Genomic DNA, 12,345 nt, shown 5'->3' on the forward strand with positions numbered 1-12,345 from the left:
TCTTCTTACGTTGGAAAGAAGTATTGAGAGACAATTAACAGCTGATGCAAGTTTTTGTTTGTTTTATAATTTAGAAGTGGAAGAAATAGATAGTTTTTGTACATATTTAATCTATATTATGTTCAAAAGATCAAAGTACTAGATGTTAAGTCAGTAGTCATTCAATTATCTGAATGTGGAATGTAGCAGCAGGTGGAGGTTATTGTGCGTGATAAAATCTTGTTTCCTTAGAAAAGTTTTCATTTTTAAGCAAAAGAAAGAAAAAGAACTTGATTTAAAGGTTCGGCCCGGCCCGGCCCGACCCGTTTGGCGTGGTCTGGTTGTGCGGGTGCCCGGCCAGGCTGATTGGGTTTCTAACCTAAGTTTAAGTACTAAGCTATATTATTATAAAGTTATTTATTTTTTAGTAACCATATATTTAATTTGAAGTACTTTCAAATGTGTTACATTTATTTAAAAATAAATTAAAAAAAATACTTTGAGCTAAAATGACAATTATTTAATTTTCTTAAAGATCACGATCATATCTTTAAAAATTTGAAAGTTGTAATGATCTTAAAATTATATAGATATTTTTGCCAATTGACAGTTATTTTAAAATTCGAGTTATGTTCCATATTATACGGAAAAGCCCGTGCTTTTTTTTAAATGTATTTTTTAGCTTATTTGGAATTAAAAAATACTTTAATATGTAACACAAATACCCTAATTTTTTTATTAAAGAGTTAATAAAACTATTTAAATACTTTTTAATATTCCTAACATAACTCCAAATAGGCCCTAAGTGTTTTTTTCGATAATTTTTAACTTATTTATATTGCAATTTTCATTTCATGTCTTTTTATTTCTAATTTCAAATGTTTTTAAATTTTAACTTATTAAGTTTCTTGTTTTGATTTTAGCTTTTTTTGGTCTGTTTTCTCATTTATTAATTGTTTCTTTTGTTTTTCTAATTTTTCTAACGTGACATCCCGATATGGCATTTTTCATTAGTTCTAATGTGATAAATTAGCATCAGTTTAGCATTTCTCATCTTATAATCAATAGCCATTAGATGTATGAGTGACTTTGAAATTTAGTATTTACCTCATGAATGAATAAATTTTTGTTGTAAGGCAGTTTGTGCAGAAATGATTCAAGGAAGCTAACAGGGACCTCAAATTTTCATCAATAAGTAAACTGATATTCTTTCATCTTAGACTTTTAATTTTCAATGCCAAATACAACAAATTTTAATTGACCATCTATTTATATAGTTAATTTATAAAATAACTTAAAATGATATCATTATGTGAATGAGAGTATGAGATGATAAAATATAAGATAAAAAATTATTTGACAAGATAATACAAAAAAGTAATTAAACTTGAATTTTAGAAATTTTCAAGAGTAAAATGAATTAAAAATTATTATTATTTTTTAAATTTTAACTATATATTTTAGTTTTTGCATGTTTAGTTTCAATTTTTCAAACTTTTTTAAGAACTAAATTTGAGCTCGTTTCAAACATCTAAACTGGAGAGAGAGATACTCACCGAAAGGCCAATATCAAGAGAGAATCATGAGTAAAAACTCGAAGGCTTTGTAGTTTAGCCCTTGTGAAAATTATCTAGCATGTGAAAAAACCAAAGTTTACTTTAGCTCAATGTAAGTCTTTCTTTAGTTCGGCACAAGGGAAAGAGAGAAATGGCAGATAGATAGACAGAGATAGTGGATAGAGTGTGTGCGCGCATGTGTGTGACTAAACTTCGCCTTATTTCAAACATCCAAGAGAGAGAGAGAGAGGTGATAAAAGACATTAGCCTAACGAGAGACAACAACATAAAAGAAGGAAGGGATTCGGCAACCGAGGAAACGAGACTGAAGACTCTAGCCTCCACCCCTCCCAACAGTCGATGAAAACATCTCATCATCCTAACAACGTCACACCTCGAAACAGTAGAAGCAACTGGATGTAGAAGAGTTTTGCTACTCATCATTCTCTCACACCACATACCACACTTATTTTTATTTTTTTTTAATTTTAATTTTAAATTTCTTTTTGGTTTTATTCTTTTTAAACTAATTGAATTCTTCTACTTATCATCCATACATCACACATTTGGTAAGAGAAAAAAATAAAAAAATAAATGTGGTGTCTGGGAATGATGAGTAGAATTTTTTGATGTAGAAAATTCAACTAAGAAAAATCAAATTCAACACTCTAAAAACCAAATAACTAGGGGTGTAAAAAAAAATGGAAAACCAGGTTGAACCGGACCGGATTGGACTGAACCAATGAGTTTGGTCCAATTTGTAAGTTGTCTGGTGTGGTACCGATTTTCATATTTTGAAAACCAGTTTAAACCAAACCAAACCGGTATATATATTTATAATTTATTTTATTATATGTTAAATTGTTAATTAACTATTCAAGTCTATTAATTTTATAACATAAGATTAATATAACATAATATTAATCTTATAATTTTAATATAACATTTGATATATCATATAAATTTTAATATTAATATAAAATTAATATTACAAGAAATTTTAATAGTATAATTCAAGTCTATTAATCTTATATAACATGTGATATAATATAAAATTAATCTTATAATTTTAATATAACATATCAATTTTAATATTATAATGGAAAATTAATATAACATGAAATTTTAATCTTAAACATAAACTTTAATATTAAGTTATTAATAGAAACTTACTTTTGATATGTATATATAATACATTTTGGGCATAATAAATTATAATATATATTTTTTATAAATACATTTTTACACATTTGATTATATATACTCATATAAAAAGTCTAGAACTTATATAGATTATAGTTAAATTCAATACTATATTAGTATTTGTTAATTATTATAAAATAATGTACTTATAATATAATATGTAAATATCATAATATTACTAACATAGATAATCCGTAAAATTAGAAAATTCCGACTTGACTAGACCAAAATTGGAAAACTTGGAAGGTTCGGTATCGGTATCGATAGTGAATTAGTCTACATTGATTCTTAAATTTTTAAAATCGTTGTATACTGATTTAATTCTTAAAAATGTATTAAATCAGATCAAATCGAATCGGTTACACCTCTACATATAACACAAATGAGAAACGAAAGAATTAAAATCCAAACTCGATCAGGGAAGAAAGGATCATATTGTAAGGACAAAACATATAATAGAGCACTAAGGGCACCAACCATAATTACACACAATCACACAATGGTATAAATGGAAAGTAAAAATAACCAATCTTTCGAGTCCTAAAATGACACGCCTTTGAGAGAACTCAAGAAAACCCTGGTAGAGAAAGAAGCTCTCCCATCTCTCTAGAGAACAAACCGAAAACCTCCAAAGGGGGGGAGGTGGGAGCCTCGACTCCTCCCTCCCTCCCTCCCTCCCTCCTTTGTTTCTTCTCTTCTTTCTTTGTTTGTTGCTTAAGTTTGGTTTAGTACCTAAAATAAGGCTTGGGGAGGTTGTTTTATGGTGGCTTAAGGTCGATTTTTGGTGTCTCTCGCGCAGTGGATCAAGCAACCACCTCTGCTTCGGAAACTAGTTTTGGTTTTGCGTGGTAGTGTGGTTGGCCTCCCTAGCGGGTTAAGAAATGGTGGCATGAGCCTCGGCTTCTCTGGTTTTGTGGCCTACGTTGAGATGGACAGAGGGATCTGTTTTCGACAAGGAAAATAGAGAAGTCCGATATGAGCCGCTTGCACAGTGGACCAAGCACACGTCGGACTGGAATGATTCAGTGTGGCATCTAGGACTCAGCTTCAGTGAGCTTTGTCTGGAGGCCAAAGATTCAGTGAGCCTCAGTGAGCTTCGTCCGAGATTCAGTGTGAGTTAGTGGAGGAACACTTGTAGAGGAAGACGCAGGGAAAAACAAAATAAAGGAAGAGATGGGAAGCGGCAGCTAAAAGAATATGTTGAAGTCCTAAGGGTTGAGCTCTCCCACCTGCATACAGGCTGTTTTTTTTTTGGTTTAGACTGGGCCTACATGTGTTTTTATAGCCCCATTATTAGTGTTTTCTGTGTTTGTATTTTATATTTATTTGCAGTTCTGTTGGTTTTGTTTTAGTTTAAAAAAAAAAAATAGTCTAGTGGACTTGATATTCACTGCAGTAGTGTCCCACTCTTCCTTTGGAAGAAAGAGGTGATTGTACTCCTCCTTGGAAGGAGGGAGTGCAGTTGTACTCCTCTTCCTTGGGAGGACGGAGCGTGCTTGTACATCTCTTTCAAAAGAAGAGAGGTCGTTTAGTTCTGATTTAACATAATGTTTTCTTTATTGACTGTTGTCAAGAAATGATTTATAGAAGTTAAGATAATATCAGTCACAAAGAAATTCGTGGGAGGGGAGCTCCTAATAGATGAGTAGTTTGGTTGGTAATCTGGATTTTTTCCTGTATTGATTAGTCATATTTGTAATTTCGATTTCATTAAAAGAAATAAAGTTTATTTAAAATAATAATAATAATAATAATAATAATAAAATGAAAATAACAAAAAATCACTGCTTATTAACGGATATCAAACACCCTATAAATACCAAAAATGTTATTCATCGCGTTTGGATGAACTTCCGGCTGTCACTGCCATCTGCCCACGCTCTGTCTGAGATTTCTCATTTCTGCTTTAGCTTGTCATTTTCCTGCATACTATATTCTGATTTCTGATTTTTGGTTTCTATGGTGAATTGGAAGAGAGTTATATCATTGTATGGTGAATTAGGGAAATTATCTCTGTTGAAGAAGTTCTTGATTTTGGAACATAACACAATATATTCTGGTTTCCAAACTCAAAGATTGTGAAAATGGGAGGGAGAGCCGGAGACGATGAAGATGAGTAAAAGTGCATCTGCCTCTGCTTATGTCATCTGATCTGCTTGTGCTTTTCGTTCTCCTGGAAATACTGAATGGGTACAGCTCCTAAATCTTTGAACTCTCTTCTTTTCTTCTTCTCGAATCATTTGATTCTTGATTATCGTTGTGTAATGCATCTTTCATTCCATTCTTCAACTACTTACCATCTTCGTAGTGTAGCTACCAACTCTTTCACCAGAGTTCGAGAATATGGGGAAAGCCCCAAACAGTTATTGAAATATGTAAGAGATCAATGCAAAACTGGGACCTTCAAGGATCTTGACGGTGCCTTGAGCTTATTTGATCTAATGGTCCGCATGCACCCTTTGCCTTCTGTTGTGTATTTTACTCAATTGCTGACATCAATTGCAAGAGCGAAGCATCACTCAACTGTGATCACATTGGTAAAACAAATGGACTTGTTAGAAATTGCTCCCGATCTTTATACTCTCAATATTTTGGTTAATTGCTTCTGCCATCTTAACCGTGTGGATTTGGGGTTCTCTGTTTTGGCAAAAATTTTGAAACTTGGTTTTCAACCTAACTGTGTGTCTATAAACACTCTTGTCAAGGGGCTCTGTCTCCAGGGTAAAATTGTTGAAGCAGTGAATCTGGCTGATGAAATGGGGGAGAAGGGATTTAAACCTAATGAATTTACCTATGCAGTCATAATTAACGCTCTGTGTAAGGTAGGTGAAACCGATCTGGCCATTAACTCACTCAGGAAGATGGAAGATGCAAATTTTGTACTTAATGCAGCATCGTATAATCCAATCATTTGCAGTTTGTGCAAGGACGGATTGTTGACTGATGCCTTGAAACTTTTTTCCACAATGACGAGTAAAGGCATTCAGCCAAACCTTTTTACTTACAATCCCTTAATTCAGGGCCTATGCAATTTTGGCCATTGGAAAGAGGCTGCTAAATTAGTGACTGAGATGGAAGAAAGGAATATCATGCCAGATGTGTATTCTTTCAATATATTGGTGGATATGCTTCTAAAAGAGGGGAAGATGATGGAGGCAAAAGAAGCTCTTGATATGATGATTGAGAAAGGCATCGAGCCAGATATATTCACGCACAACTCTTTGATTGATTGTTATTGTCAGCAAAACAAAATGGATGAGGCAGTCAAAACATTTAACACGATGGTTAGGAGGGGTTGTTCTCCTGATGTTATTAGCTATAGCATATTAATAAATGGATATTGTAAAAGTAAGAGAATTGCTGAGGCAATAAATCTCTTTCATGAAATGTTAGACAAGAGAATGATTCCCAATGTTGTCACTTACACCACTCTTATAGATGGGTTTTGCCGAGTGGGGAGACCTCTGGCTGCGTTAGAGCTACTTCATGAGATGCAAGCTTCTGGAGAAAATCCTAATCTCCAAACTTATGCCATTTTGTTAGATGGTCTTTTTAAGAACGGATGTTTTGTGGAGGGAATGGCATTGTTCCGAGAGATTGTAGACAAAAAGTTGGACATTAATATTGTGATTTAAACCATCTTGATTGATGCTATGTGTGATGCGGGAAAACTTGTGACTGCAAAAGAACTCTTTTGTAGTCTTTCTACCAAAGGGTTGCAACCTGATGCTCTCACTTACACTGTAATGTTCAGAGGACTATGCAAAGAGGGTCTAATAAATGAAGCCTGCGAGCTGTTTGAGAAAATGGATGGGAAGGGTTGCTTGCCTGACAATGTCTCATATAACACAATTATCCAAGGATTACTGCAACGTGATGAGCAATCAAGGGCAGTAGAATATATTAAAATAATGGTTGACAAGGGTTTCTCTGCAGATGCAACAACTGCAACCATGGTGATTGACTTGTTGTGTGCTAATAAAGCTGAGAAGGCAATTAGAGAGTGGTTTGAGAAGCTTTTGTAAAAGGCTTTCTTGGTTTTCAATGCCAAGAACATCTATATACGTCAACGCTTCACTAGCTGATCTATAGGGAATGTTTATTTACTTTAAGTGAATTTTAAATCTCTCATTTTTATGGGCAACATCGATCAGTTCTCTGCCTCTATTATCTTTCATTGAAATGTTTGACCGATGGAAAGTACTTGCAGCGGAAATTAGACTCTGGGATTTTGGTGGTTGTATCTCCATTGTTTTCTGATGTGAATGTTTTTAAATTTTCCCTGATGATATTATGTTTGTGAGTAGTATGTTGGAAATATTGTCTAGTAGAAATATTTATTATGCTGAAGTGTACTGCATTAACCTCTATGATAAGGTGCAGTAAGTACCATACTCATTTTTAAAGCTGGGTGCCCCTGTATGATAAACTTGGTTTAACTTTTTGTATATTGGACTGTGAACCAATCAAGACTAGTGTACATTGAATAGATTATCAACTTAAGGAAGTTGCTAATAACGGGATCTGCTTGTTTGTTCATGGGCTAGATTGTAAGCAATTTAGTTGCAGTCAGGCACAAAAGTAGCCGCTTTATGATCATGAAATCCTCTACTTTACGAACATCGGAAATGCTAACTATTATAATTTATAACAAAAGTAAGATATCATGGACATTTGCTGGTCTGATCTTGCGTTGGTGCAAAACATAGTGCTTACTAGTTATACCACTGTGTTTACAATCAGAATGGACAATCCAACTGTAATCAGTCTATGTTACTATCTCAAACCTTCTGATTAGCTTTGGCTTTGGTCATAACCCAGCATGAATTTTTTCGAATGGTCCGATCCTCACGATTTCTGATTGCTGACCTGTTTACACATAATGCTCTTCTTTAGTGTCACCAATGATGCTTGAACCTTGATTTATCTGATAAGAAGGCCACAATACCATTTGATTCTGTATCACATAGCCATCAGCATTTAGAGTAAAGTACATAGAAGTTAGTTTGGTGCTTCTGATTGTTCCATGCCTCCATCCCTCCCATTTAGATAGAACTCCATATCTACTGCTTAGTTCTTTGTACTTTTGTGTACATTTAGGTTGCTAGATTTTCAAAATTTCTAACTGAAGATGCAGAAATGCTGTTATTGAGCAACTGATGTTGTTTCTTCCCAACTCATGTCTCAAATGTATTCTGTAACTATTTTTGAATATACTTTCAGTTTAACTGAATTTTGACCGCAGGAAGTGTGTAGTCATCCACCTGTGCTGGGCAATGCCAGGTGTGCAACAAGATTAAATAATATAACTCAGTAGAGTTCTTTATTGAGTAATGATTGTATTCCTTAGCACCAAGCGTATTTGCTACGAGCCATTCTTATTCTTGTACAAGCTGATATGTTGGCCTTTTACTTTTTCCCTTATTCTACCTTGTTGCTTCTGCCCATTTATGTTTCTTATTTTTCAAGGCTTGTTTTATTTGTATTGCCAAAAATGGTGTTTGTAATTACAAGATTAAATTAGAGTATGGTATTTTGAAACTTGTGACTGCAAAAGAACTATTTTGTAGTCTTTCTACCAAAGGGTTGCACCATGATATTTGGACCTACAATATAATGATCATAGGACCATGCAAATAGGGACTTAGAGATGAAGCCTGGGAGCTGCTTGAGAAAATGGATGGGAATGGTTACTTGCCTGACAATTTTACGTATAACACAATTATCCAAGAACTATTGCAACATAATGAGTCATAAAGGGCAGTAGAATATATTGAAATAATGGTTGACAAGGGTTTCTTTGCAGAAGCTTTTGTGAAAGGCTTCCTAAGTTTCACTACCGAGGAAAACTTTTTAGTTCAATGCTTTGCAAGCTGATCTATAAGGGATGTCCACTTCAAGGTAATTTTGTATCTCTCACTTTTGGGTAACTTTGATCTGTTCTCTATCTCTATTATCTTTCAAATCAAAGGTTGGCCGACAGAATGCAATTGCTGTGTAAATTAGTCTCAAGTGTTGGCGATCAAGGAATGCAAAATGCAATTTCACCGTTTAATGATCATGAAATATACTCTTTATATGTTAACAAGATAGGTTCTTATCACAACCTTATTCGTCACTCATGGTATTCTTAGTTACAATTTTAAGAAAATTTTAAATTTGCTCAATGTAACATATTTTGCAAATAGTCAAGCTATGATTCATGAACGATGATTGCCAGGGTTGTTGAATATATTTCAGCAAATGCCTAGCCTCACAAACTGCCCTTTATATTATATAAGGTTTATAATTACTGACAAGGTATCTATATTTTAGTTTGGAATTAGTATATCACTACAAACCAAGGTTTTGAATTCCGTTCTGGCCGGAATGGCCAGAATTTGCCAATCCGGTGTAGTGTCCGGTATATTCTACCACTCCGTTCTGTTTCGCTTCAAATTCCGGTCTTTCCGATCCTGTTTCGGCCATTCCTGTGAAATTTTGGCCATTTTGGCAAGAATCGAGTGTTTTGGTCCCTATTCGGTTTTGGGCTCTTTTTTGTAATTTTCTTATACTTAGATGATATTTTGGTAAATTTTAAATCTAAATGGTATTTAATTAATTCTAAAATACAAATATATTTATATAATTTTAATTTTTTTTATAACTTTAAATATGTCCTCTCAGTCTCTATTTTTTTTAAATATAATTATTTTTAATAATTTATCTATTCTTTTATTTTTTTCCTTTATTTTTGTGTCTTAATTCAAGTTTGTGATTTTTTTTTAGCATATATTCATTTTATAAATATTCAATTATGCTATATATATACACATATACATGATACACACTTAAATATATATGTATTTATTTTATTAGTTTTTAGTTTATATATACATATAAATATTTATATATAATATATAATTAATTTCAAAACGGCACATTGAAACATATTGGTACCGAAATATTTCATTCCAGTGCTTTAATCAAAATGGTCACCGAAATAGTATTCAAAACTTTGCTACAATCTGAACATTAAAAATAACCCTCCAAGGAGTTGAAGAATCAGAATTGGTCTATTGTTTACTTGTTTGTAATATGGGTGAAGCTAAAGGTTGAGTTTCATAGTGAATAATGATTATGAACATGGGTGGTTAAATTTGCTCAAAGCAATATATATCAACAAATTGTCAAGCTATGACTAAATATGAAATTTGTACATATTACTAGTTCTTTTAGTTTAGTAAATATTAACTTCGTGTGTGTATATATATATTAGAAATTTTGAACCAATACACCGAGATAATTTGTTCCAGTATTGAAGTCGGAATGTTTACTAAAATGGAATTTAAAACTTTGGTTGTAATGGCTAAACCTTCGCTATCTTTTTATTAACGAACACATTTCAGTTAGAGAAGTACTACATATATAAAAAGATTTCAAAAAAGGAAACTCACAAACTAGCAGGACTTCCATGTGATCTGTAATTAGCATGATTTATATCCGTTGGCATTGACTCAACACAGTGGAGCTTAAGGAGGAAATGCCAACAAAATAGTTTTATACGAGGATGCAACAAAGAAACAGTTCCAAGAGTTCATTTCAACTCTTTGTGGTTGTGAGTTAACATTGAAACATTGAATCCAAGCATGTTCTTTACTGGGTGTTATTTTGGAAAACATTGAACCCAAGCATGTTCAATGACCCAAGCATGTTCTTCATTGTGGTGTTATTTTGGAAAATATTGAATCTAGAGTCCTCCATCATTTGTTAACATCCGTATGTCCAGCTTTGATATATAGATATATATATATATATATATATAATGCTTCTGAAAATAATCTAGTCTGGCATCTCATCTTTTATATATATGTAAGTAGCGGTCTCCTTGACATTCATTTAGTAGTTAATCGTTTCAAGGATGTTTTTGATTGGGTGGAAGCTAATATTGAGGATGTGCAATATCCCATTTACGGAGTATGCCTCTGCCTGTAAAAGAGTCAAGGAGGTTGAGTCTAGTTTAATGGAACACCTCAAGGAATAACAAAAGTTTCTTGGAGATGCATTAGTATGGATTTCTGTGAACATTTTTGGGTGTTTGAATTTTTAGTAGTCTAATTACTTGTAAGGGATAACCTAGAAATAGAGGAAAACTATGGGAAAAATCAAAGAATGATCAAGAACCAGAATTGGCAAGCATCAAGAATCACTTCACTTCAATTTTTTTAATGAGAGTTTTCGAGGAACTCTGAACCTTCACATGAAATTCTTCTATGCACTGTTAGGATTATTGTGTCCCAAATATAGGGCTCCACATCACGAGTCAGTCATTGAGAAAGAAAGAAAGAAAAAAACACGTTTGACTTAGAACCCCCTCTACCGACTTTGATCTCTTTCCCCATTATTTTGAACTTCTCAACCTGTAGTCCTAGTTTAAAGCTCTCTCCCCCCTTTACGTTTGAAAGTTGCCAATTTTGGTAAAATTGGAACCAATTTAGAAAAATGTTTTTGAAGATATTCATGTAACTTATTTTCAAGTATATTTGATATTTGTTATTTGTCTATGTTGGAAGTATTTTTGAATATGAACTTTATTTGTTGATTGGAAGGAACCAAAGTTACAACTAAACTCACTTTTTTATTTTTATTTTTTTTATTCAGCTGATGCATTGCTTCTGGCAAGTTAAATTTCTTAATTTCTGGGCTTTTTATAGCTTATATTGCCCAAATGGTTGCATCATAACATACTTATATCTATAAAGTATAAGTATTTATGATGTCCCTTTGTAAGATGATATCGGGTTTTATTAGCTTCATAAAGGACACTAATGCTATTGTTATTACTACTATTAATACTATAGAATGGTGAATCAATGATGAATTATTAAGTGTTGTGCGAATTTGAATGTAGCGGTGTCAATTCATGTCAAGTCATTCGGATTCGTGTCAGGTTATTCAGGTTTGGATAATCAATCAGTCAACTCTAACCCAACTTGAATAAAAAAACTTGTCAATCAAGTTCAAATCATTCATGTTCATGTTGAGTTAGCCATCTTTTGCTACTCTTCAAAATTGTACAAATATGTTCTAATGGATTTACTTTAAATATTTAATAATTCACTCATGCAACATCAATACATTGCTAACATTGATGGATTAATTGTTAAGAATATAATACAAATAATAAAATCTACATCTTCCCACCAGTTTAAACTTTTGAGACAACTAGTGATTTCACATAGTATCAGAGAAGAGGTCTTGAATTCGAATCCTAACTCTACATTCTACCAATTTAATTAAATATTTTACAATTTTGACCTACTCATTGAGGAAGAGACTGATCCACATGTGAGGGGGAATGTTAAAAATATAATACAAATAATAAAAGCTATCTCTTCCTTACTTAAGATTGCAAGAAAACTGATGATTTCACATTCATAATATATTATAAATTAGGATTAATTTAAGTTTTCATGTATTTGAATAGATATTAGGTACTAAAATCAAGACAACTATTTTTTAAATTCGAAAAATCAACAAACTTCTCCATAAACCAAAAACAAGTAATAGAGTACTACTATATATAAATTCTTGAGGTACTTATATATCGATGAAGGTGACATAGGCT

At 32.7% G+C, this 12,345-nt stretch overlaps 2 protein-coding genes across 2 annotated transcripts; both read left to right on the forward strand.

Moving 5' to 3' along the window:
• Window positions 1-4,577: 4,577 nt before the first annotated feature.
• LOC122318785 (putative pentatricopeptide repeat-containing protein At1g12700, mitochondrial) lies at window positions 4,578-8,294 on the forward strand. The gene has a single exon (XM_043136408.1). It carries the CDS (start codon window positions 4,925-4,927, stop codon window positions 6,371-6,373), a length of 1,449 nt encoding a protein of 482 aa, XP_042992342.1. The 5' UTR covers window positions 4,578-4,924; the 3' UTR covers window positions 6,374-8,294.
• On the forward strand, window positions 6,392-6,763 carry LOC122274514 (pentatricopeptide repeat-containing protein At3g22470, mitochondrial-like). Its single transcript, XM_043083550.1, has one exon. The coding sequence runs from the start codon at window positions 6,392-6,394 to the stop codon at window positions 6,761-6,763; it is 372 nt and encodes a 123-aa protein (XP_042939484.1).
• Window positions 8,295-12,345: the final 4,051 nt, after the last annotated feature.

The sequence above is a fragment of the Carya illinoinensis genome, chromosome 8, assembly GCF_018687715.1.
Source record: "Carya illinoinensis cultivar Pawnee chromosome 8, C.illinoinensisPawnee_v1, whole genome shotgun sequence".
NCBI lineage: Eukaryota > Viridiplantae > Streptophyta > Magnoliopsida > Fagales > Juglandaceae > Carya > Carya illinoinensis.

Coding starts and splice junctions, on each gene's coding strand:
- LOC122318785 (XM_043136408.1), top strand. CDS start 4,925: ATGGGTACAGCTCCTAAATCTTTGAACTCTCTTCTTTTCTTCTTCTCG.
- LOC122274514 (XM_043083550.1), top strand. CDS start 6,392: ATGTGTGATGCGGGAAAACTTGTGACTGCAAAAGAACTCTTTTGTAGT.